The sequence below is a fragment of the Panthera uncia genome, chromosome B4 (assembly GCF_023721935.1).
Source record: "Panthera uncia isolate 11264 chromosome B4, Puncia_PCG_1.0, whole genome shotgun sequence".
NCBI classification, from domain to species: domain Eukaryota; kingdom Metazoa; phylum Chordata; class Mammalia; order Carnivora; family Felidae; genus Panthera; species Panthera uncia.
The window spans coordinates 20,326,620-20,353,164 of record NC_064809.1 but is presented as its reverse complement, the minus strand read 5'-3'; the positions used below and the strand labels follow the sequence as shown (position 1 = coordinate 20,353,164).

Below are 26,545 nucleotides of genomic sequence, written 5' to 3'. Positions count from 1 at the left end.
TTGGAAGCAGTTATACAAAGAAAGATGCAGAGGGACACCTGGGTGGCTTGGTTGGTTAAGCGTCTAACACTTGGTTTTGACTCAGGTCGTGATCTCACAGTTTGTGGAATCGAGTCCCGCGTCAGGCTCCTTCTGACAGCGTGGAGCCTGCTTGGGATTCTCCCTCTTTCTCTCTCCTTCTCTCACTGCCTCTCCCCCACTTGCACATGTTCTCTCTCTTAAAAGATAAATAAACTTTAAAAAAAAAAAAACGATCATTGGGGCGCCTGGGTGGCTCAGTCGGTTAAGCGTCCGACTTCAGCTCAGGTCACGATCTCACGGTCCGTGAGTTCGAGCCCCGCGTCGGGCTCTGGGCTGACGGCTCAGAGCCTGGAGCCTGCTTCCGATTCTGTGTCTCCCTCTCTCTCTGCCCCTCCCCCGTTCATGCTCTGTCTCTCTCTGTCTCAAAAATAAAAATCAAAACGTTAAAAAAATTAAAAAAAAAAACCAAAAAACAAAAACCAAAAACGATCATGGAAAAACTGAGAGGCAGAAGTGTGATGAGTGACCCACACCGGCATTCCCACGTTGGCAGCACGGAGCCCGATGCCGAGCTCGATCCCATGAGATCACGACTTGAGCCAAAACAAGAGTCAGATGCTTAACCAACTGAGCCAGCCAGGCGCCCCTCGTGGTCATTTCTAGTAACATGTATATATGTGGCTGATGTGCATACAATTCTTTAAATATTAACAACATGAAATTTGGGGGTGAGAACTCCTTGCTTCTTACACAGTTGCTTTTTCTTAAGAATTTCATTCCGTGCTGTTCTCAGGATCTGGGGTTTGTTTCTTCTTTTTCCCAACAAAATAAAGGCTGAATTTGTAGTCCTCTCTCACTGACAGATGTGAAGTGTTACAACTTAAATGGGTCAAAATCTTTTTTATAAGATTATTCATTTATTATTTCTGAGAGCGAGAGAGAGAGAGAGAGAGAGAGCACACAAGTGGGGGAGGAGCAGAGAGAGAGGGAGACACAGAATCCCAAGCAGGCTCCAGGCTCCGAGCTGTCAGCAGAGGGCCCGACATGGGGCTCGAACTCGTGAACTGAGAGATCATGACCTGAGCTGAAGCCGGACGCCTAGCTGACTGAGCCACCCAGTCGCCCCTGGATGAAAATCCTTCATTTAGAAAAATCAAAAAAAGCTTAGTACACTTTAATATTAAGACAAAAAGGGACACAGCATAAAGGGAGGACTTCCAAGGATGACAACATTCGTAAAATTAGTGCTGTCTCGAGCTGGCCGAACGGAAGACTAGAAATGGCTTTATGTTGTGGCCAGAAGAGGACAGGAACGCCCGTCAGTGTATATAACAGGCATGGCTGTTACAGGTCAAATAGAGAAATCAGGGAGAAGTGCTCACAGTGGCCTCAACCCCTCAACTCGTCTCAATTGCGGCGGCTGGTTGTTTGTTTAGATCTGGGGTGGTAAACTCACGTGTCCACAAGGTCCAGGAAGGTAACTAAAAGAAATGAAGTCACAGGGGTGAGAAAAACACGGCGAGGGGAGGCAGCAGGAAAGTGGAAAAGGCTATGCACTGACTACAAGCAGCGGCGATCCCTTAGCCTCCGCCCAGCGTTGCCACATAGGGATAAAGGCCTCCTGTTGTCAGATCTCGGGATTTTTCGAGAGAGGCCAGAAATCTGATTGTTAATGTGAAACCGCCTGATTTTTAAGTATTGGCAACTTTTTCTTTTCTTTTTTTCTCCCCCCACTCTGTGAGACAATCGGGTGCAGGCCAAACAAAACACATCCGTCCGTGGGCCAGCTGCAGCCTGCAACCATCATTTCACAACCCTGGGCTTCAACTTTGCACCCTCTAAGACTATCTGTGGGGGGCTTCCTGGATGTGGAACGGTAATGTTGTTTCTACCTTTGATTCTTGAAGTCGTATCTTGGAGTCATAAAAGAACCACTGGAAATGAGGTGAAATGAAAATTTCAGAGGTGAATTCCAAGAAATTGATGAAACCCTAAAAACTGGCCTGCAAAAAAAAGAATTAATCTAAATATATGTCATGATATTTAACTAATTTTCTGCTCTTAATGCGGATACAGGAGAGAAGAGTTTGAGCAAAATTAAGCGTTCTATCAGGTGAAGTCATAAAAAGGACTCAAGAGGCAGGGGCACTCCAGAAGGAAAAAATAAATGTATTTATTTAGCACACTAATTGAGAAATTATTAGGCAAACACCTCAGGAACACTGATTTCTTTGAACTGTATTGCTTTTTAAATTACTTTGCAAACACCACTTTTAAATCACTGTTTCTAAGCCCTACAAAAAGTTCCATTTTGTTTCATTAAAAAAAAAAAAAAGTCATGGATCATCATTTCTTTGCACTTAGGTGGCTGTGTTTCTCCATTTAAAGAGAGGAGGGTTTTCTTGCATCTGGCTCTAACATGTATCATCATCTCTTCAAAACCTTTTTTTTTGAAATAAAGCAGGTGAAAAATACATTTAGAATTTGGCCACCACTTATGTTAATCTTATTTTGTAATAATCAGTCACCCCCAATTTTTCATAATTTGGTAAAATTATAGTAAAAGCAAATAAGGTGTTGCAAAATTGCCAGAGCTGGTTATCTACTGACTCTACTCCAGTATGATTTGAGGAACGTCACTTCCAAAGTAAAATAAACTTGTCCTGGTTTTGGTCTAGCCCAGCTACTCCACTGCTTACTTAGTTATCTACTGCTGTGTAACAAATCACACCAGCTTAGCCGCTTAAAGGAGAAACATCTACTGTGTCCTAGTTTCTGTAGGTGGGGAATCAGGGAGTGGCATAACGGGGTGGTTCGGGCTGGGGCCTTTCACCGGGCTGCCGTCGGTCAAGAAGTCAGCTAGGCCTCCGGTTATTCGGGGCTTGATTGGGTCTAGAGGATCTGCTTCTAAGCACACTCGTGGGGAGGTTGGAAGAAGCCTTCATCGGTTCCTCCCCATTTCTGGGGCCTTTCCAGAGGCTGCTTAGGAGGAGGCCTCTCCCAGAGCGAACAATCCAAAAGGGAGAATCCAAGACAAAATGGCAGTAGCCTTTCATGCTCTGACCGTCACTTCTGCTATGGCTCACTGGCAAAATGTGGGAGGAGGCAACGCAAGGAGGTGAACAGGAGGAGGTGGGCATCATGGAGGGCTGGGGGTGGGGGGCCTCATGGAGGCTGGATTTATTCCTCATCAGTGCATCTGAGAGAGACGACATCCCCCCATCGGGAACAAGGCTCATGATAACTAGGATTCCGAGCTGAGAGACAGACCTCTCCCATTGGAGGTGGGAGGGAGAGAAAGGTGCAGAGGGAATTTGCATGTTATTATGAAAAGGTCTAGCATGATTTTTCTTTATCTTCCCCACCGCACAGACGATATTTTTCCCACTCGCGTTACTTCCACACCACTTCTTTCCAATCTTCAGAGCCACTGGTCTAAACTGTACACATGGGTTGAGCGTTTGAGAGATGAAGGGTTAACATACATACACATGCTTTGAAGGTTAAATAATTCTGGCTCCTTTAAAAAAGTCAAGTGAGTCAAATAAGCCATTGATCTGGAGTTAATGGTGCCGTAGAAAGAAATTACAATCAGCTGGGATGGATGGCACACTCACAGGGCTCCAACATAACCAGCAGCTTCAAAATAAGGCAAGGAAAAGGACTGGAGACAAGAGAAAGAGAACGTGGGAAACAAGACAGACTCGGGTATGGCCTTGGAAGTTAATAGGTAACATAAGATTTAAAGCAATTTTTAAAACCCCGATGTTGGCAATTTTTAGTGTTTGACTTATAACTACTTCACAGCTAGGACTCGGCCGAGTGGAAGAAGGCAAAAACTCCATACAGAGGGGGTTTGCAGTGCTCTGTCCGTGAAGAAACTGATCTTAAGTTACTTAGATATTTTACAAAATACACTTTTTGTGTCTAGCAATGGATTCATTTGTTTCCCAGCCGTTGGATAGGTATGTACTATTGCACGCGTGGTCGTAGTCTCACTCTGCCTACAATTTTGCATCCTGCATCACCAAGAGAAAACTGACACGGAAAGTGTGCATCTTGTTATCCAGACTCCACTGGCGTTCTTTCTTTGCTCCAGCCCAGTTTTAGGTAAGCGCCTGCCTTCGAGGAGCTGGGGCTGACAGAGGAGGCCAGAGAGCAAAGGGCTGCTGGGGTGCTGGTGGACTCTCTCCAAGAACACGCAAAGAGGAGACAGCAGAGGGACACAAACAACATCCTGGGTGATTAGAAGGTTGCCTAGATGCTTTTGTGAAAGTGGTCCCTGGTCCGTAGCTCTTGGCGTGGCTCCCTCTGGGTGGTTCCTAGAAGCTGCCCGTGGGTGCCCACTGCTCACTTTTACTCCTGAGGATCGATGCAGCCCAGCACTTTTTTTTTTTTTATTATTATTATTTTTAACGTTTATTTATTTTTGGGACAGAGAGAGACAGAGCATGAACGGGGGAGGGGCAGAGAGAGAGGGAGACACAGAACCGGCAGAGAGAGAGGGAGACACAGAACCGGAAGAGAGAGGGAGACACAGAACCCGACGCGGGGCTCGAACTCACGAACCGCGAGATCGTGACCTGAGCCGAAGTCGGACGCTCAACCGACTGAGCTACTCAGGCGCCCCAGCCCAGCACTTTTAATCAGTGCATAATACCCCACTGAGGAAATACATGCCATAATTTACTTAACTATCCCCCTGCTTTGGGACATTCGTTCTGCTTGATTTGGGTTTGGGTTGGGGCCATTACAAAGCACAGTGTGGTGAACCCCTCTTTGTGCATTAAGCTTACGGATTGGTTATCTATCGCTGTGTAACAAATGACCCAAACTCAACAGCTTCAAACAACATCATCCGCTATGCCCCATTCTCTGTGGGTCAGGAATCCAGAAGCAGCCTAGCCGAGTGGTTATGGCTCCAAGTTACTCAGAAAGTTGCCGCCACTCTGTCAGCTGGGGTCACAGTCATTTGAGGGCACAGCTGGGGGACGGTCCGCTTCCGAGCTCACCCAGCGGAGCGTGTTTTTGGGGAAGCTCCAGCTTCTAGCGGGTTGTCGGAGACCTCAGCTCCTCACCATGTGGCCCTTTCCCGAGGCTGGCTGTCCAAGTGTCTTTGTGTCACAGCAGCTGGCTTTCCCCGGAACAATGGGATACAGAAAGGGAGAGAGACCCTGGAAAGAAGCCTCAATCTTTTATAGCTGGTCAGCTATTCTCAGAAGTAACCTACCATCACTTCCACCATATCCCAGTGGTCACACAGACCCATCCCACAGACCCATCTCCCAGCAGGAGAGAACTACACAAGGGTATGAGTATCAGGACCCACGGCCTCTGAGGGGCATCTTGGAGGCTGGCTACCACTGGTCACACGTACGTCTAGAATTCCACAGGATATACAAACACACATGCATGCATAGGTATGTGCGTTCATGTGTGTATTTACCTATGAGAGTGGCCCAGGGGTGCAATTACTGGCGGGAAGAGTGTTGACATTTTTTCGGGTTCTTGGTATTTTTGGCTTCACCACGTGAAACTGCTGTTTTTGTTCCGTCAGCACCAATTGAATATAGGCAATTTCATCCAGGTCAACCTCATACAAGCCAACCTCGAATGCACCGCAATCTTGTTTATTTTACAGGTATATGTCTCCACCACCCTGTCTCACCATGTGGGAGACTGGCAGTCTGGCCACTCATTTTATAAAGTGCATTGTAGTCCCTTACATCGAGCAAGTGACTGCTCAAAGTCGAATCATCATTTACTTCTCCCCAAGTGGTATTTTTAGTTCCAAATTCCTAACTTACTGCATACTACAGTTTAGTTACACTGGTTAAAAAACATGAAAATTATGGATGACTTTTTCAGACCACATGTGGCATTGCCACTATATTGCCTTTTAACAACCACAAAGCAGAGGCACGCTAATTCTAAGTCAGCACTGTCCAACAGGAATGCGGACCATGTATATAATTTAAAATTTTCTAGTAGCCACATTTAAAAAGCAAAAAAAGAAGTAGGTGAAATTAATTTTAAAGAAATACATTATTTAACACAATATATCCAAAACATTATCATTTCAACATGTGGTCAGCATTTTAAAACTTTAACAAGATATTTCACATTGTTGTTTTTTTTTTTCCATATCAAGTCTTGGAAATCTAGTATGTATTTTGCACTTACGATACATCTCAGTTCAACTACTAAATTTTCACTAGAAATACTCGATCTGGGGGCGCCTGGGTGGCTCAGTCCGTTAAGCGGCCGACTTCGGCTCAGGTCATGATCTCACAGTCCGTGAGTTCAAGCCCCGCGTCGGGCTCTGTGCTGACAGCTCAGAGCCTGGAGCCTGTTTCAGATTCTGTGTCTCCCTCTCTCTGACCCTCCCCCATTCATGCTCTGTCTCTCTCTGTCTCAAAAATAAATAAACATTAAAAAAAAAAAAAAAGAAATACTCGATCTGTATTTAGATTTCAAAAAGTTTACAGACGAAAAAGTAGATTTATATACCCAAGTTGTTTCAGTCATGCCTAAAATATTCCCAGTACTTGAACTGGTTATCAATTTTTTAATTTATATTAATTAGAAGTAGATAAAAATTTAGTTCCTCAGATGCCCTAGCCACAATTCAAGTATGCAATAGTAGCCCGTGACTAGTGCACTACCATATTGGTAAACCTGTAGTTTAAAATCAAAGGATGGGGCACCTGGGTGGCTCAGTCAGTTAAACATCTGACTTTGGCTCAGGCCGTGATCTCATGGTTTGTGAGTTTGAGCCCTGCATTGGGCTTTGCACTGACAGCATGGAGCCTGCTTGGGATTCTCTCTCTCCCTCTCTCTCTGCTCCTCCCCTGCTCACACACACACACACACACACACACACACACACACATGATCTCCCTCTCCCTCTCTCTTTCTCTCAAAATAAATAAACTTAAAAATCAAGTCAAATCAAAGGAGATATAGAGAAATGGCCAGTAATAGAATTATCACACAAATAGTTAAACAACTGCAGTTAATAGCTTTCCAAGGCCAGAGGTCCTATCTCGCGCAAAATGCTTTGGTGCAATTAACTTATACTACGTCTTTATAGCAAGCTGCTTCATTTATCTAAAGGCACAGATGAGAGCAAAGTGGGCTAAAAAGTTAACTGTGCAAAATCAGCCAGACAACATGGTAATTATACAGTAACTATTTTCCCTGTAGACAATGGATTTTAAAATTTATGGTAAGATAAGATAATGAACATGACTTATTCAAAGTAGAACTTTTTTTTTTTTTTAAAGTAGGCTTCACATCCAGCACAGAGCTGAATGTGGGGCTTGAACTCACCACCCTGAGATCAAGGATCAGATACTTAACTGACTGAGCCACCCAGGTGCCCCTCAAAGTACAATTCTTATGCTAACAAAGCTCTGAGCCTTTAATAAGTGAACTCGTGTAGATGTTTGTGAAATGCTTAATTGCAGTACTTGCAAATATCAAATACACTATGACTAATGTACTTCTAGAAATTCAAATGTAAATAAAAGAGTGTTTTTACCCTCAATATCTAAACGGTGTTAGAAGGTTTCATACACTAGTGATTGGAAAATAAACCAAGTTCGAAAAACAATTTTGTTCAAACCCAAAAAATAAGTTCTGATATACTGTTCAAACTGGTAAGATACAAATACCCTTCTCTCTATCCACTCAGCACGCAATTTCATGACATTTCTTTTGCAGGTATTTGCAACCGATAGAAAACAAAGCCTCAGACTAAAAGAATATTAGGTGGAATCAGGTAGAGGAAGTATTCTGGTGGGTAGAGGGCTTTCCTTTCTCCTGAAACTGTACTATCAATGTTACTTTTTTCTTATTTCTATGCCCAAAGTCTGTCCAGTGCTTATCTGGATGTAACAATGTTCTTAAGAAGGATATAAACATTGCCCTTTCTGCAATGGTACAAAAAGCATAACTTGTAATTCTTTTCCTTGGTCCAACTTAGAATCACCCAGTATGTTATCTGTACTCTTAAGACCGTATTGTACATGGTCAGCTGTCTGCATGACCTTTATGCTCATCTATATCAATATTTCTATCTTATCATAAGCTCCTACAGGTAAGATATTAGCTGACTTACTTTACTTTGTATAGTCAGGAAGACGTGCTAACATTCCACATAAGTGACTCAGATACTTTTCGATGATTATAGTGATGGTGATGGTGATAAAGAAATTGTTTGCTAGCCTCATATATGAAGTTATAGGTCTCAGTGACTCAGGAATCGGAGATTACAGAATTATATGGTATTGTTCTATATTCTGAATTCTTAAAAAAAACACACAAAAAAATCTCAGAAGGTTTTACCAACCAAGAGTTTATAACTTTAAAAATTAAAATAAATAAAAATACAGGACCTATTTTTTCACAACCTATTTTTTCTTTTACTAGCACACACACTAACCCTAGAAATGACTAACAAATTAGGTAACTACTGAGTAAACTTATAATTAAAGTGTTACTTTAACACATTTGGCCTCCGTGCCAAAAGAAAATACACAAGACATTTGTTTTTGCTTTATCTTTTTTCACGACCACTTAAATAAATAGAAAAGTTACTTGTGGAAATCAATGTTAGGATCAAAATTGTTGTAACATGTAATGCATATAATCCCATATACATCATTTGCCTCCATGCACATATGTTCCTCAACCCCTCCAAGATAAAATAAGTTGTAAAAAGCAAAAGTACAGAAATCAACATTATTATCTACAAGCATCAGTAAAGACAGTTGTCTATAGGGTTTTTAAAATAACTTTTAAAAATTTAAATCCAACGTAGTTTACATACAGTGTAATAATGGTTTCAGGAGAATTTAGTGAGCCATCACTTACATATAACCCCCAGTGCTCATCCCAGCAAGTGCCCTCCTTCATGCCCATCACCCATTTACCCATCCCTCCACCCAACAACCCCGCCAGCGGCCCTCAGTTTGTTCTCTGTATTTAAGAGTCTCTTATCGTTTGCCTCCCTCTGTTTTTATCTTATTTTTTCTGCCTTTCTCTATACTCATCTGTTGTGTTTCTTAATAAGTCAGAGAAAGACACAGAACATAAAATAATTTTTAGTTACCAGGCTTTAGTCCCCTTCGCCCCACCCCCCCTCACGGTACAAAGTCCCTAGTTGTCTCAGAGATGTGTCCCTAACGTGGATTTTTCAAAGGTAAATTACCGCTGCCTGAGCCTGTTCCACAGGATTTAGCCTACGGGTATTTACAGAAGGGTGACATGAGCGGCATTTGCAAAAATTTTCAATTTTTAAAATTCTTTTCTCTCTTTATCATTTCGTCATTCTGCACAAGACGGAAAAGAATCAGGCTGGCCAGCTTGGTCTGGATTCCTCCCTCATATCATCTGCTTAGCAAATAGGGGATGATCTACTAAATGTTTCTGTAGTGCCCGATCCAGCCAGTTCCTGTCAGCGCTGCTCCTCTGGCCCCCGCGGTCCCCTCCCCTGACGGCCACTGAGCTGGCATGGAAATCTGTCATCTGATTTAGCCCTACGGACATCAGTCAAGTCTATCGGAGAAAGAGGAGTCACACATGTGGAAACCAGCCATCGGGGGATTAAAAACAGAGGTATCTGGCAAGACTTTCAGATCCAACAAGGAGCTGACAATGAAGAGTGACGGGCTCTCATACGCTTCCTCACACAATAAAAAGGAAGAATCTCTGAAAGGTTTTGAGTAATTGCCACGCTGTTCCACCATCGATTGCTGTCTGGCCAGAATAAATCCTTCACCTCTCTCCTTCAGTTGCCTCATCTAGATAATTTAGGAATTATGTGAATCCTTCAAGTGTTCTAGAACACCTAACCAAATGTACTCTGTGCCTCTTGGCCAGGCCTGAGAACCAAGTTTGCTCCAAGATGGCGGGAGTTTACGGGAGACGGCCTACGTATCTAAAGCTCCCCAAATAAACACTTACCGCTTACTTTTGAGCCCAAATGGGGAAAACCACTCCTATAAAACGCTTGCAGGGCTCCTCCTTCCTGACACTTGCAGCCAGGCTGTTGCTCTCACCTCGGTCCCACGTGCCACCCTCACTGCTGCCACACCCTGGACACGAGGTCACGGGAAGCTCTCCTCCACGAAGCTGCTGAACAGTGAGGAGGCCAGAGAGAGGCCCCCAGGGGGGAGCAGGGAAGCGGGGCCTGCCTGAGGGCCTGCGGGGAGCATGGCCAAGTGCCCTTTTGGGCCCTTCCGTGTAGAAGCCCTGCCCCTCAAGAGACCCGTGGTTCTTTCCTCCTCCCCCCTCACGCTCCCCGTCCACACAGGCCGTGGGCCCCACTCCTTGTATCTCCCAAAGCAAGACTAGTCTTTGGAAACAGCGAGAGGGTGACGCCGATGAGGAAAATGTGTTAACGGAACAGTGCTGCAGAGTGGGAGAAACTGGCAAGAAGGAAGAAGAACCAATCTGAGAAGAATTTACCCCAGCTTTTACTAAAGAGCAGGAAAAAATATAAAGAAATAACTTATCTTCAAAGTGAGAGGTACATGCATGTATCAGGTGTATTCAATAACTGGTGATTCAACCACAGAAATTTAATGACAGGATTTATACAGAAATAAAAACGAAAACACCATTTCACGTTGTTCATCCCAGTTCCCTTTGAATTATCTGTAAAATGCTTCCAAATCTACATATAGAAGTCGCTTTCGGAAATTGTATTTTTCAATTTGAAAAAGTCAGATGATGCCTGTTTGACTAATTGTGTGCTTACTTTCTTTTTGTTTCCTAGACACAAAGCGTTTTCCTTCTATTGCCCTTAAAGGTACACTTTGTTTCTCTTGTGTCTCCATGTAAGGTGTGTATTTCCTGAACTGCCTAATAAAACATTTTACCGCTAATACTAAGAAGAAAACACTGAATGAACGCCCTCCCATCAATCTAACATATTCTATTTTTAGGAGATCATTGAAAAAGAAATCAGGTTATTTAGAGGTACACCATCTATTTTCACTGATTCAGGATGTGAATGATGACTTATTTTATTGCCTACTGGGTAACAATTCCCTTTCCTTCTGAGAAATCTATGCAGTAATCTCTTCTGGGAGCTTCTGGGTCCCAGGCCCCTAACTACTGTGAAATACTGAAATTATAGTGGGAATGCCATGTGGGAGCCAGATTATAGCAAGAAATTGGAATGGAATCCCTAAGACAGATCCTATTTATGAACTATAATCATTTAGCCTCAGACTCAACAAAAGGGAGAGATGAAAAGGTTGTCTATAGGCACCTGCCTGAGAGTATATCTGTCTGACTGTCCCTCAAAGCTCCTTTGTATCACGTTTTCAGATACTCATGTTAGAAGCCGTTTGCCATAAGTTCCTCTGAACAAACAAAACAAAACAAAACAAAAACAAAAAACACAACATAAAACAAAAAACAAAACCCCAAACCTAAATATATGCATATAGTTTCCCCATGATAACCAGCTTCTAATTTAAAACACTGCCTTAGTTTCTTCAGTCAACATATATTAAAAAATAGTCCTAATGAGAATCTATTTGGAAAACCAAAATCCATATATGGGGAGGAAATAATTTTAATATACGAATTCAGAATCATTTTAGGCATGACAATAGTTTTTCTTTCTTATTTTTGTATAATTTTCTTTCCTTTTTCTAATAGTGTCAGCATTTTAAGAACCAAATTAAACATCACCATGGGAGAGCCTCTTCCTGTTTCTGTTTTGAATTTCTTCTTCGGTGCTCTTTTAAGAAATATTTAGTGAAGCTGTTTACGGGCAGTAGCTAATACAGGCTTTGGAGTCAGACAGATGTAGACTCAAATTCTGGTTCCACAATTACCATAACTTCAGGTATCCTTTCTAAGTCATATTTTCTTCCTCTAACAGGGAAAGTAACACCTACCCTAGGGGTAGCTGTAATCAAAACAAGATAATGTATCTGGAGCACACTGCACAGAGCCGGGCACACAGTAATTACTCAATAAGTGATAGCCATTATTTTATGCATGCATACACACCAAAAAATCTGGAAAACAAAGAAAACGTACCTTGAATCCTATCACCCTAGTAACACAAACATGTATTTCTTTGTAATTTATGTCCACATAAAAACTTACTTTTATATGATTATAACTGCAGTACATAATTTTATAGCTTTTTTACATTACAATCATGTTTCCATGTTACCATGTAGGATTCATAATTACCTTTTTAATTTGCCAAATGAAATTCCATTAGGTAAACTACCATAATTTAACCACTAAATTCCTGCCAAACATTTGAGGTTTTTTGATATTACAAATACTACTACAATAACATTAACACGAATATAACTTTTGCATTCTGTGGAATTCTTTCCTTAGGATGAATTCCCAAAGCAGGCTTTTTAGAGTAACCACAAACTCTTTCATGGCTTAGATTAATCTTGCCAAACTGCTTTGCACAGGTTTATACAATTCATAGTATCTCCAGCAATGGGCATAACCATCATATCCTCTCCAACCTTCAGTATTAATACTAATATCTTAGATTTATTGGATATTTACCATGTGCCAAGTACTGGCCCAAGTGTTTTGCGTATATTATCTCATTGTGCTCACAACAGATCTCTGAAGTACCTACTTTTAGGTGCCCTCTTCTGCAGATGAGGAAGTTAAGGTTCAGAAAATTTAAAAGCCATGTCCAAGGTCATGCAGAAACTAAATGGTGGATCTTGGACTCAAACTCAGATCCTGTCTAATGCCACAGTGCTCTTGACCGTTTGGCTGTAATTCTGATTTACTCTTTTCCCCTCCCTAAGTAATAATAACTGGGAAAAGACATTTTCATTGATGTTTTAATATGCAGTTCTTTGACTACTAGAGAAGTTGGTCATTTTTACATATGTTTAAGACTGTATTTTCTTGTTGTATTATTTGTTCATATTATTTGGCATCTTCTGGAAAGTGGTGGGGGCAATTTTATTCCCCATATAATCTTCACCCATCGGGTCTGTCAGCATAAACTTCACACAAGAGGTCCAGGCCCCTTCTTGATGATGTCATTAAGCTGTCAGTTTATGAGAGAAAGTACTTCTCTTTCCCCTCCTTCCTGCCCAGTATGGGCTCAATACACATATGTTCTAGAAAGTTATCATGTCCATATCTTTTCAACATCACTCATTCACACAACGTGTCTCCCGCCTAGTTTGGAGCACCCCATCATCAGAGAGAGTAAAGATCCAAAATCCCCTGAAGGATGACAAACTAAAATTTTTTCACTGAACCAATTTGCCAGGGTCTTTGAGAATCTGTCAATCTCTCACTCTCCTCATTCCCCACTCCCTCTTTCCATGCTCACACTGCTCTTCAGCTGACTGAAGTAAAGACTGAAATGGGTAGGTTTTTTGTGAGTTTATGATCTAAACAACTTGGCCATCATTCAAAACCTATCTCCCATAATGTATGGAAACATCATTAAAACTGCAAAACCCGGGGCGCCTGGGTGGCGCAGTCGGTTAAGCGTCCGACTTCAGCCAGGTCACGATCTCGCGGTCTGTGAGTTCGAGCCCCGCGTCAGGCTCTGGGCTGATGGCTCGGAGCCTGGAGCCTGTTTCCGATTCTGTGTCTCCCTCTCTCTCTGCCCCTCCCCCGTTCATGCTCTGTCTCTCTCTGTAAAAAAAAAAAAAAACGAAAAAAAAAAAAAATAAAAAAAAAAAAAAAACTGCAAAACCCGATTTCCCTAAAAAAAAAATCTAAATGTTAGTAATCCTGTTTTCAAATATGCTCCGTTACCTGCATTATGTCTTGCGATGTAACCCAGTGCCCAGGCTGCAGCTTCCTTGACTCCAGGGTCAAAATCTTCCAGGCATATCACCAGTGTATCCAGGGCTCCGCAATCCACGATCGCCTGAGCTAGTTGAGGAGAATGCTTCCCCACTGCTCGTAGCACAAAGGCGGCTGCTTTCTTGTAAAAACGCTACGATGATAAAACAGACAAAACTCAGAGTGAATGAAGCGCTTATTAAACCAAAAGTTAAAATAGACGAAAACCAACATAAAAATGACATTAAATAAAGCTCAACAGCTTTTGAATACAACAGATAAAAAACATCCTGCAAAGTCACTTTTTTGGTGTTCCCTGATTGCTTTTTGTTCAGTGCCAAACTGAAACAACGTTAAGTCTTAAATTTCGTTTCAAATGTTTTATTCTGCAACATGCATTTGGAAATTGTATAAAAGAAAACATAAACATTGTATTTCCTACAAATGCCTAAAATGATGAGATTTTCTGTATCTGCGTTACACTGAAAAGTAGTTGTTTGACCCAGGGGAACTCTTAGATTGTTAGCATGTGCAACAAAACTGTCCGCTGACAAATTCATTTCCTTTACTTGCCCTCAGTCTCTAAGCGTGGTAGGCCTTTCATGACCTCAACTAATCTTTCTGGTGTCCCAAGTTATCCTGAAATAACAACCACGGTCTGGGACGCACTTACCAATCATCAGATAAACATAAAGGTGAAACACTCGTGATACGTTTTAAAACTTTTCCTGGTAAATAAACTAGCCAAACAAGAGGATGTGTGATTTATCTCCTCTGAGGAAAAGCTGTAAAACGTACTAAAAAAAAAAATTATATAAAAATATATATAATTTTTTTTTTTAGTGATAAATACAAATGACTTGGTATTATGTGAATTTTAAGTAATGCTTCATATTTGTAATATTTTCTATATAAAATTTTATCAGATTAAGACATCATAAAATAAAACTGAAACACAAGGCTAACGCTTTTCTTCATATAGCTAAAAAATTTAAATGTATAGGAAGTCTTTGGCTGTAACACTCACTGTTGCTTCATGGTTAGCCTGACACATTAATGGTCTCTTTCTTCTATGAATAGAACCCAGGTAATCCCCTGTTTTGGATTCCAAGTTTCTATTTCTTTACGGTGACTACTGAAAGTGACCAGGTGACTACAGCACCTGTTTTGAAAGCATGCTATTTACTTAGGCTAAAAGATTAAGATAAAATAAAAATTATAGGAGAGGGAGAAAATATACCAAGTATATTTTAACATATTATCTTTCAAAAATTGGCCTATGTTGATGATATAAGAAATATGCTATGTTAATAATGATGTTTTGACTTCATATCTTTCTTTAGTTTCTTAAAGGTTAACATAGAGAGAGATTAAAATGTGTTATAAAGTCCAACTTTATGTCAGTGACTGATTGTAAAATAGATTATAGATTACGAAATAATACATTATACTTAATTAATAGATTTATTAGGCCATCGATAGTCACTGCTAACTACAGTGCCTATAATTCACACCTTCTGATCTCATTTCCCCTTTCTCCTAATTTCCGCTTCTCCAAATTCCTCTCTCTTCTCTCCCATTCCTCACCAAAAGAGTTGCCTTAAAAAAAAAAAAAAAAAAAAAGCTACACCAGAGGACTTTGTACCTCATAAAGAAGAGATTAAACCCTGTGAGAAGTGAGTTAAAGGACTGGTAGGTGAAGTGAATACTGCTTCACATTCTCAGTTTCTCCTCACCTCTGCCCTGGCACTTTTTTGTCGCTTTACAGCTAGTGCACATTCATTCGCATCTAGAAAACTTCTACTGAGGACCTTCTTTGTGGGATACCAAAACACAGACCCTGCCCCAAAAGAAGGAGCCAAGAATCCAGGAAGAACAAAGTCTAACAGTGTTCGATGACAGAAGGAACACCTGTAGGAAAAACAAAATTTCTGAGACTCCTTGTAGAGATAAGACAAGCAGGAAATGAGTCTCCAATCTCTAAAAAATAAGGCAAAAATGTGAACAATTGGGATTTATTTTTTATTGGGATAAAATACACATATTATTTGCCATTTGAACCATTTTAAAGTGTAAAGCTCAGTGGCATTTAGCACAGTCACAGTGTTGTGCAAACATCACCATCCAGTTCCAGAATATTTTCCTCAGCCCAACAAGAAATCTCATACATGTTAAGGAGCCACTCCTCATTCCCCTGTCCCCACAGCCCCTGGCAACTGCTAATCTGCTTCTGTCTCTATGCATTTGCATATTCTGGATATTTCCTATAAACGGAGTCATGCAATACGTAGCCTTTTGTGTCTGGCTTCCTTCTCTTAGAGCAAAGGTTTATCCATGTTATGGCCTGTATCGATACCTCATCCCTTTTTATGACTGATAATATTCCATTATATGGATGTACAACATTTTGTTTATCTAGTCATTCTTTTGTTCTAGTGAATAACGCTGCGGTAAACATTTGTGTACAAGTTTTGTTTGAACACCTGTTTTCAATTTTTTTTTGGAAATCTAACTAGGAGCAGAACTGCTGGGTCATGTGGTAATTAGGTTTAACTTGACTGCTTGACTGCTTTCTATAGCAGCTGTACCATTTTACACTCCTATCAGCGACGCGTGAGGGTTCCGATTTCTCCAAATCTTTTTTTTTTAATTTTTTTTTCAACGTTTTTAATTTATTTTGGGGAGAGAGACAGAGCATGAACGGGGGAGGGGCAGAGAGAGAGGGAGACACAGAATCGGAAACAGGCTCCAGGCTCCAAGCCATCAGCCCAGAGCCCGACACGGGGCTCGAACTCACGGACCGCGAGATCGTGACCTGGCTGAAGTCGGACGCTTAACCGACTGCGCCACCCAGGTGCCCCCCGATTTCTCCAAATCTTCACTGACCACTTGTTCTTTTCTTTTCCCTTTTTTAATGGCCATCCTCATAGGTAAAGTGATATCTTGCCGTGGCTCGGATTTCCATTTCCTAATGACTCATGTTACTGAGCATCCTTTCATGTTGGTTGGCTACGGTATGTCTTCTTTGGATAGATGTCTGTTCAAGTCTTTTGCCCATCTTTAAATTGGATGGTTTGTTTTGGTTATACGAATAGGAATTGAATCTTAAAAATGTATCAAGAAATATATGTCCTGGGGCACCTGGGTGGCTCAGTCCATTAAGCACCTGACTCTGGATTTTTGGCTCAGGTCATGATCTCACAGTTGTTGATTTCAGAGCCCCTGCATCAAGCTCTATACTGACAGCACGGAGCCTGCTTAGGATTCTCTCTCTCTCTCTCTCTCTCTCTCTCTCTCTCTCTGCCCCTCCCCTCCTCATGTTCTCCCTCTCTCTCTTTCTCTGTCTCTCAAAATAAAGAAATAAACTTTAAAAAAAGAAATATATATCCTTAGGTTATAAGAAACTAACAAAATGGAATAAACATACCAAGACCCTACCTATAGAAAGATCCTTAACTATTATCAGGTGGCAGAGTACAGAACAAGATAGGAGGGAAAACATTGTGGCACTCGTGGATGACCCTGAAAAGGACTGACATGCTTGCATACTTGCTATAAAATGCTTTATCAAACCTTCCATTACACATATCCTCCTTCATTTTGTATGCTTCTGTCCCCCTGCTCCCAAGCTGTCTCTTACAGTGTCCACTAACTAGATTTCATCTGCATGTAAGGATTGCTGAAAACAACTTTCCATTTGCCTAGGGGGCCATGCACCTCTCTAAGACTGATCCTACAAATTGAAGACTCCCATACACAGAAATACTGCCTTATATACAATTCGTTTAAAAACTGTGTAATCCGTTTTCTTATATTAACAGTAATGGGAGAAAAACTGCCCATCACTTCCAAAGTAAAATACCCTAAAGGTATTATTTATGTGCAGTTCAAAGAATTGAAGGTTATATTAACGTCCTAAAATTCTAATGCCCACAAGCTTGCAACTGTGCCCAAACTAGCAGATCTTTTAAATCTAAAAAAAAAACGTATAACTTATTTTTTTTAAGTCTTACATTCTGTTCTGCCAATGAATAAACAAGCTGTGGAAGAATGTCGCCCTTCACGACTGCTTCTGCTAGGTCACCATTATAATTCGCCAGTCTCCCAAGAGCCAATGCAGCAGTCTGTTGAATTGTTGGGACCACATCCAGAAGAAGAGGCCTCAGCAAAGACATTACACCTGAGTTAAGTTATGAAAGAACAGAAGTCAGCAAAACTTAAATGAAAAAGCAAATATACAATTCAGCATTTGTGCAGATAAGAAAATTATGGGGAAAAAATCAGTAAAAACACACAAAAACTTTTCACTAAAAATGAATGGGATATTTAGAGGCCTCTAACTGGCCAAGACGGAAAGTAATACAACCTCTAATTATCAAAGCAGCAGCACAGCATGAAAACAAGAAAGGCTTTGGACTTAGGTTAAGAGTTTGAATCCCTGATTTGGCAAATAGTAGCTATGTGACCTAGTAGGACTGTTATGAGGAATGTAGAGAAAGACTGTGGAGTATGTAGTCTGATGCCTACCTAGCACATGGTAGGGGGGTGGGGAGGGGCGGGGGGATAGGTGTCCCCCAGCCTTTGTAAATTCTATCTTTTAGGGCTCAGTTCAGGTCCTTTCATCTCTGTGTAGTTTTCCTTCGCCCCCCCCCCCCCCCCGCATTCCAACTGTTGGGTCTTTTCTGTGATTTCAACTAAACTTGAATGTATTTCAGAGATTTTATCAGGATGTATCTCAGAGCCAGGAGAGCTAGGGGGACCACTTGGCTGGAGCCTCACACTCATGAGGGGATGCAAATTCAGATTTCTGATACTACTTTAAAGAAACAAATTCTTGGGGCGCCTGGGTGGTTCAGTCGGTTAAGCGGCCGACTTCGGCTCAGGTCATGATCTCGCGGTCTGTGAGTTCGAGCCCCGCGTCGGGCTCTGTGCTGACAGCTCGGAGCCTGGAGCCTGTTTCGGATTCTGTGTCTCCCTCTCTCTGACCCTCCCCCGTTCATGCTCTGTCTCTCCCTGTCTCAAAAATAAATAAAACGTTAAAAAAAATTAAAAAAAAAAAAAAGAAACAAATTCTTTGAGATAAGGAAGTATTTTGTATTACCAGCTCTCATAATATTTACTCTAGGGTTGAATACACAGTAGGTATGTCATCATCACAGCAATCACAGTAAAAGTTAGCTTGTATTTATCCAGCACTTATTATATGCACACATTGTTTTAAGGATTTGTTTCCATTCACTGAATTCTCATAAAAAGTCTATGAAGTTGGCCCTATTAAGTATGTCTATTTTACAGATGAGGAAATGACGGCTGAGAATGGTTAAGAAATCATCACAAAACTAATAAATGGTGGAGCAAGGTTAGAAATTGAGGCTTTCTTCATTGATAATTGCTGAATAAATGTGCACTGAAAGTTGAGGAGGTGAAGAAAGAGACATAAAAAATAATTGCATTTTGGTCATCTGCTTGGATATTCCAACTCTTCATATTACCTTTGCCTTACTGTAAAATACCCAAAATAGGTAACTGCTATTTGGGCTTTAATGACGCCGTTTTTTTTAAATTTGTTTTTACATTCATTTATTTTTGAGAAACGGAGTGAGACAAAGCGTGAGCAGGGGAGGGGCAGAGAGAGAGGGAGACACAGTATCTGAAGCAGGCTCCAAGCTCTGAGCAAGAGGTCAGCACAGAGCCTGATGCGGGGCTCGAACCCACCAACTGTGAGATCATGACCTGAGCCGAAAGTCAGACGCTCGACTGACCGAGCCACCCAGGCGCCCCGAAGCTGTTTTCATCTAAGGTTACAAGAAAGGTAATGACAGAGTTCAAACTGGAACAAAATGCCCCTTGACTTTGTAAACTTTACTTAATTTGCAGCAGGCAATTTAACTTGATTTTAATTACATCTTTTCTTTTAAAAACATACCACGGTGATCTAGAAAAGCAAATATTCTCCATATTCTTTTATAAGGTTATATATATCCAGAAACACTTGAAATAGAATAAAAGGAAAACATTCATGATAACACTTAGGATTAGCCCAAATTAAGATAAATAGTACTACCAAATAACATCGGCAGAGAATAATGGCACTGATCACAGACACATGTCATGATGTGATCCGTGACTTTTCACAGTTTCCACTTTCATTTCGTGATCACTTTTCTGGCTAGGGTGGCTTGGTGAGGTCATCCTGGATGAGACCACAGTTGCAAGTTTGAGTCCTACTCAGGCTAGTTAACTTTGCAGGCACACAGCACGTCTACTCATGCCTCGGTCATAGTTCACGTTCAACAAATCAACATGCCTATGCTCATAGCTGTTGCTAATACTACCAGCTATACTTTGGATAGAGGGGCGCCTGGGTGGCTCAGTCGGTTAAGCGTCCGACTTCGGCTCAGGTCATGATCTCTTGGGTTGTGAGTTCGAGCCCCGCGGCGGGCTCTGTGCTGACCGCTCAGAGCCTGGAGCCTGCTTCGGATTCCGTGCCTCCCTCTCTCTCTGCTCCTCCCCCACTCATGCTGTCTCTGTCTCTCAAAAATTAATAAGCATTCATTTAAAAAAAATTATACTTTCTATAGAGGTGATTTCTGAAATACCTCACAACAAGAAGTTTAAAGTGCAGAAAAAGCATTAGGACTACCAAATGCTAACATGGGTTCTTTCTAGAAAGTTGGATTTAAAACAATTTGCTGACCTCTTCTTTGTAGTTGCTTTCCTACCTTTTTTTTTTTTTTTTAGTTTTTTAATTGTGGTAAAACATACATGATATAAAAATTACCATTTTAACCATTTTTAGTGTGCAGTTTAGTGTAATCACCACCACTGTCTAGGAACTCCCAAGCCGTTTTCCACAGAAGCTACACCACTTTACATTCCCATCAGCAAAGTACAAGGATTCAACTCTTTCTACATCCTTACCTATACTTGTTTTGTTTTTTGTTTTCAAATAATAGCCATCCTAACAGGTGTGAAGTGTGCCTCAGTGCAGTTTTGATTTTCATTTCCCTAGCACTGATGACGGTGTCTTTTTATGTGCTTAGATTGGTCATTGTACATGTTCTCTGTTGAAATGTCTATTCAAGTCATGTGCCCGTTTTTAAATTGGGTTGGTTGTAGTTGTTGAATATAACTTGATTTTTTAATAACAAATATGCATGGTTTTCAGTAAAATAAGGCAATACTCTTAAAAAAGAGCTAAATTTGTTAACATATATTTGAGGTTTCATAATAAATACAGTAACAAGACCAAGAAATATAAAGTGTACGTATGCTTTAGAATAGTTTTAAAAGAATCACAATTATGTTTCATGTTATTTTTTTCCTGATGATTCTGGTTATTTCCTTTTTTCCTCCTCCTTGGATATATATATGTGAAGGCAGTGGCTTATTGTCTTTTGAAATATAATTGGAACATCTATACTGGCTTATTCATCCTAGAGATTTTGAATGAAATCTTAGAGAACTTTGAACTTTTATGTTGAAAAATTAAAGAGTGAATTCATCTATCTGGGCCTATAATATTTAATTTAGTTGTGATTATTATAGTATTTAGCTACTGTACCATAAGTCTCCCCATTTCAGAAATTTTCAGTTTGTAGTTTTAGCAGTAAAATATTTTACCCCCTACAGGTATTTCAGCCACCCATATATTCAAAAGAATTGTTTGCTTTGTGTATTTTCTCCTCGGTCCTTCTACCACATCTGGCCCAGGAAAAATAAAATCAATAAACTAAGACACCACTCCTTTCCTTCTATCCCTGTATTTAATATCCAAGTTAGGCTTCTATGCGGATGCCTCTGCTCTATCACTCTTTTCCCATATTCCTTGGTTCAGACAGTAGCACGATGGGACTTTTGAAAATTTTTACATCTATACACCTATAAAAGTTTAAAATATCTTTGTTTGAATAAGGTCATTTTTGTTAGAGAAAATATTGCCCCAAATTTCTAGTCCTTGAATTGCCTCTTAGTGCTTCATAATCATCAGTCCCCAGGGACATGTTTTTTATCCCTTATGCAGCTTAAGCATGGAAACTTCGTTATTCTAATTACAGGTCTGTCCTAAAAACACAGATAGTGATGCAAGAGGAACTAAGGAAGGAGGTAATAAGGGAGGGAGGAAGGAGAAAAGAAGCACATACAACATAAAAAGAAATTTTTCCTTACCTTCCTTTCCATTAGGAATCCATGGTGATTGGTCCTTGGTGAATGAATGCATGAAAATTTAGAACGCATAAATTACAGCAGTTTGAATAATGGCTGCAATATCTGATAAGCAAGGTCTCTAGTGACAGCTAATGACCTCCCTGAGGTCTCTACTGAAGGAGCCAACAGGTACTATCTAATATTAAAAATAATTCACATATTATACTCTAATCTCTATAAAACGATTCTGTCTCCTCTATAAAAGCTGATTAAACGGTGTGAAATGTTTCTAAAATTTATAGGATAAATCTGTACAATCCCTCCCCTCCCAACTTTATCGCTTTGAGTTTCTTTTCTATTTTTCTTGTTCCAGTGCCATACTGTCTAAGCAATTAGACATTGCTTCAATACCTACATTGCAATTCCAGTTATGCGAAAACAACAACAAAGACAACTTTGCTGATTGCCCACAGTCATTGGTTCAAAACATGGACCAGGGTTTACCACCGGCAAGTGCTAGGATTACACATATGAGCAAAGACAGCTCCTCCTCTTAAGGAACTAATAATCTAGGGGAGCACATGGTAAACTAGACTCAAAATAATCACAGCTCTTTTTTTTTTTTAATTCCTTTTAACACAACACAGGCCTAATGACTTTGCACACCAATTACAGATGTAAACCGGGACGGAAATGTCAGACAAAAAAAAAAAAATCCCATTCTCTTATTAAATGTATATAATGTATATACATATCTGATGTGCTTTATAAAAATATTTAACATCCCAACTTTGTTCCTTTAAAAACAAGTACCTGCAAACTGGGCCTTTGGGTCCACTGTTAAGCCCTAGTAAAGATTTCTGGTTACCCTAGTTACCTCTCACCTTCTTTGTGTTGTTTTTCAATTTTTAAAAATTTTATTTTTTTATTGTGGTAAAATATACATAACAAAATTGATCATTTTAACCATTCTTAGGCGTACAATTAAGTGTTGATTAAGTACAATTGTGCAACCATCATCACTATCATTTCCAGAACTTTTTATCATCCCCTAACAAACACTCTCTAACTTCCCCTTTCCCCCTACCTCTAGGCTCCTGGTAACCTCTATTCTACTTTCTGTGTCTTATTTGACCTATTTTAGGTATCTCATATAGGTGGAACCATACAATATTTGTCCTTTTCTGTCTGACTTTTTTCACATAGCATAATGCTTTCAAGGTTCGGCCATGTTGTACCACGTTTTGGAATTTCTTTCCTTTTTAAGACTGGATAATATTCCATTGGATGTATAGACCTCATTTCGTTTATCTGTGCATCTGTTGACAGACATTTGGGCTGCTTCCACCTTTTGGTTATTTGAATAATGCTGCTATGAATGTGGATGTACAAGTTTCCATTTGAGTCTCTGCTCTCAATTCTTTTATGTGTGTGTGTGTGTATAGTGTGTGTTTCTGTACATATACACATATCTATCTATCTATCTATCTATCTATCTATCTATCTATCTAAGTACAGTTGCTAGACCAAGTGGTAACTCTATGTTTAACTTTCTGAGGAACTATCAACTGTTTTCCATGGTAACTTTCTATGCACCATTTTATATTCCTACCAACAAAGAGTTCCAGTTTTCCACATTCTCACCAACACTTGATATTTGTAATTGTTGTTGTTTATAATAACCATCCTAATGGACATGAAATGGTATCTTGCTGTGGTTTGATTTGTATTTCCCAAGTGAATAGTGATGTTGAGCATCTTTTCATGTGCTTATTGTCCACTTGTATGTCTTCTTTGGAGAAATGTAACCTATGTAATCCTTTTGCCCTTGTTTTTTTAGACTTAAAGTGAAATGATTTCTACCATATATACTCTTTACTTTCCAGCTTTACTCAAAATTACCATAAGCACAAAATGTTAAACGTTATAAATTTTAAAAAGCTTTAAACATTTAAATCCCAACAGTAATCTAAAACATCTTCCTACATGACCATTTACTATGAAACTGCTGCTATAGTTCATTTAAGTTTTAGAAGTGATTTCTACATGCAATTAACGAATACACAGTAAAGGATTCACCTTAGACTGTCAACGTTTCCATCTGACTGGGGCATTCTGTTTGGGGTCCAATAAGAATGGAGAAGAAGCTTCATGCTTTAGAAATAGGACTCTCTTGCCCTGCTTGTTACATGACTGCCTATGTCGAGCCAGGTAGTTAAAAGTATGTATCTAGAGGGAGATTGTTTGGGTTCAAATCTGGGCTCTGCCATTTCTCAGTCCTCAACAAGGTTACTTAACATCTCTGTGTTTCAGTTTCCTCATGTAAAATGTCGACAAATTCCAGAACTACTTCATAAAGTTGTGAGAATTAAAATGGGTCAAAGATTCTAAAGTGCTAGACAGATTAGTTGGGATAGAATAAACGCCAGTAAATGCTTAATAAATAAAAGTGTAAAAGGAATCAATTCCCTATGTTGACCATGTTTTTCATCAACATGTTATTATTATTCATGCATATGACTCATTAATTAATCAATTCCTTTCATTGTGAAGAAATATTTAAAGTTCTGTGGCCCCACAGATTGAGCTTTTCTACTATGTGTTTTAGAATTACTATGGAATGAATAATTATTCACCATTAATTCAAGAAATATCTATTAAGAGAGGTGCCTGGCTGGCTCAGTCGGTTAAGCCTCCAACTTTGGCTCAGGTCATGATCTCCTGATTCATGAGTTCAAGCCCCACATCAGGCTCTCTGCTGACAGCTCAGAGCCTGGAGCCTATTTCAGAATCTGTGTCTCCATCTCTCTCTGCTCCTCCCCCACTCATGCTCTGTCTCTTTCTCTCTCTCTCTGTCAAAAATAAACAAACATTAAAAAAAAAAAAAAAAGAACATGCAAGGTATTGAAAACAGAATTGTCCTTGACCTCAAGGAAGCTATACAAGGGTCATGAGAAGTAAACAAATAAAACATTATGATATATGCAACTAAAAAAGAAATAGAGGGGGAGCCTGGGTGGCTCAGTTGGTTAAGCATCTGACCTCGGCTCAGGTCTGATCTCACCGTTCGTGAGTTCGAGCCCCACATAGGGCTCTGTGCTGATAGCTGAGAGCCTGGAGCCTGCTTTGGCTTCTGTGTTTCCCTCTCTCTCTCTGATCCTCTCCTGCTCACACTCTGTCTCTCTCTCTCTCTCAAAAATAAATAAACATTAAAAAAAATTTTTTTTAAGAGAAATAGAGGGTGCTCTGCAGAAATACAGTGGAGCATCTAACCCTGGCCTTGAGGAAGGCAACCCAAGGAAAGGGACATCTACATGGAGGTCTGAAGGCTCTCAGGCAGATCACAGATTATTTGCTGAAATAACTGGAGGGAGTGGGGAAGGGAAGGACTTGGAGAGTTTTCTAACCAGAAGGAACTATATAAATGAAGCTCAGAACCAAGAGAGTTAGGGGGCACTTGGTGGCCCAGTCGGTTAAGCATCCGACTTCAGCTCAGGTCATGATCTCAATGTTTGTGAGTCTGAGCCCCAAGTCAGACTCTGAGCTAACAGCTCAGAACCTGGAGCCTGCTTTGGATTCTGTATCTCCCTCTCTCTCTGCCTCTCCCCTGCTCTTGCTCTCTCTCAAAAATAAATAAACATTTAAAAAAGAACCAAGAGTTTGATATGTTGACAAAACTTGGAATGCAGTATGACTATAGTACAAGAGGGAGCAAAAAAAGGGTTGGGAAAAGAGGCCTAAGAGATTAACAGAGACAAAAGTACTTAAGAGCCCAATCAACTATTTTAACTGTTTTGAATTTAATCTGAATATTAGCATCAGTGTTTTTGTACTTTGTAACGAAGGATCACCAATCACACTGGGGAGAATGGATGAAAGGAGACAAGATGGGAGGCAGGAAGACCACTTAGGAAGCTACTGTATGAGTCTAGGCCAGATGTGAAGACAGCCTGAAGAATACTAATGGCAAAGGGAGAGAGAAAAGTGACTATCTAAAGAGATATCATCTAATATCTAATATCTAAAGAGATATTAACCAGACAGATTATTGTGAAGAAGAGGGAGGAGTCAGTGATACTTCCAAGTTTCTGGCTTGGACAAAGGATGCATGATTGTCTCAGACTGTTGAAGAGGCCATGATAAATTCATACTGGCCTGAAACGTTGCGTGGGAGGGCTGATCTGGCAAGAGACAAAGCTGGAAAACTTGATTGGGGCCAGGTCAAATTTGGCTGTAGATCAAAATAAGATTTTGTGATGTTATTCTAAGTGAAATGGAAGGCCATGGGGAGCTTATTGTTTATACCACTTACTCTCAGGGAAGCAAATAAATGAGAATGAAGACATTGAATAATTCCAAGGTCTAACATGGATGGCTGGGCAGGCTGTGTACTGCACAAATCCAGGGGATGCCAGTCACATAAATCATGATATAAAAGGCACTTCTAAAGTTGTGCAAAGCGCAGCAGCCATCCTTGATGTAGCATGTTCCATGGTTCTCTCATTTGTTTTATGTGAATAAATGTCTTATCTTCTCAATAAAACAATAAACATCTCTA

The 26,545-nt window shown here is 40.3% G+C and overlaps 1 protein-coding gene across 1 annotated transcript in view; it reads right to left on the bottom strand.

Annotated features, from left to right (window-relative positions):
• Window positions 1-26,545, bottom strand: part of SPAG6 (sperm associated antigen 6) — a 64,334-nt gene that overhangs the window by 26,243 nt on the left and 11,546 nt on the right. Inside the window, exons 3-4 of the mRNA XM_049626635.1 lie at window positions 17,853-18,019; window positions 13,810-13,993 (exon numbers count right to left, since the gene is read on the bottom strand). Of these exons, the coding sequence (XP_049482592.1) occupies window positions 13,810-13,993; window positions 17,853-18,019 (351 nt within the window). The remainder of the gene's footprint in view (window positions 1-13,809; window positions 13,994-17,852; window positions 18,020-26,545) is intronic.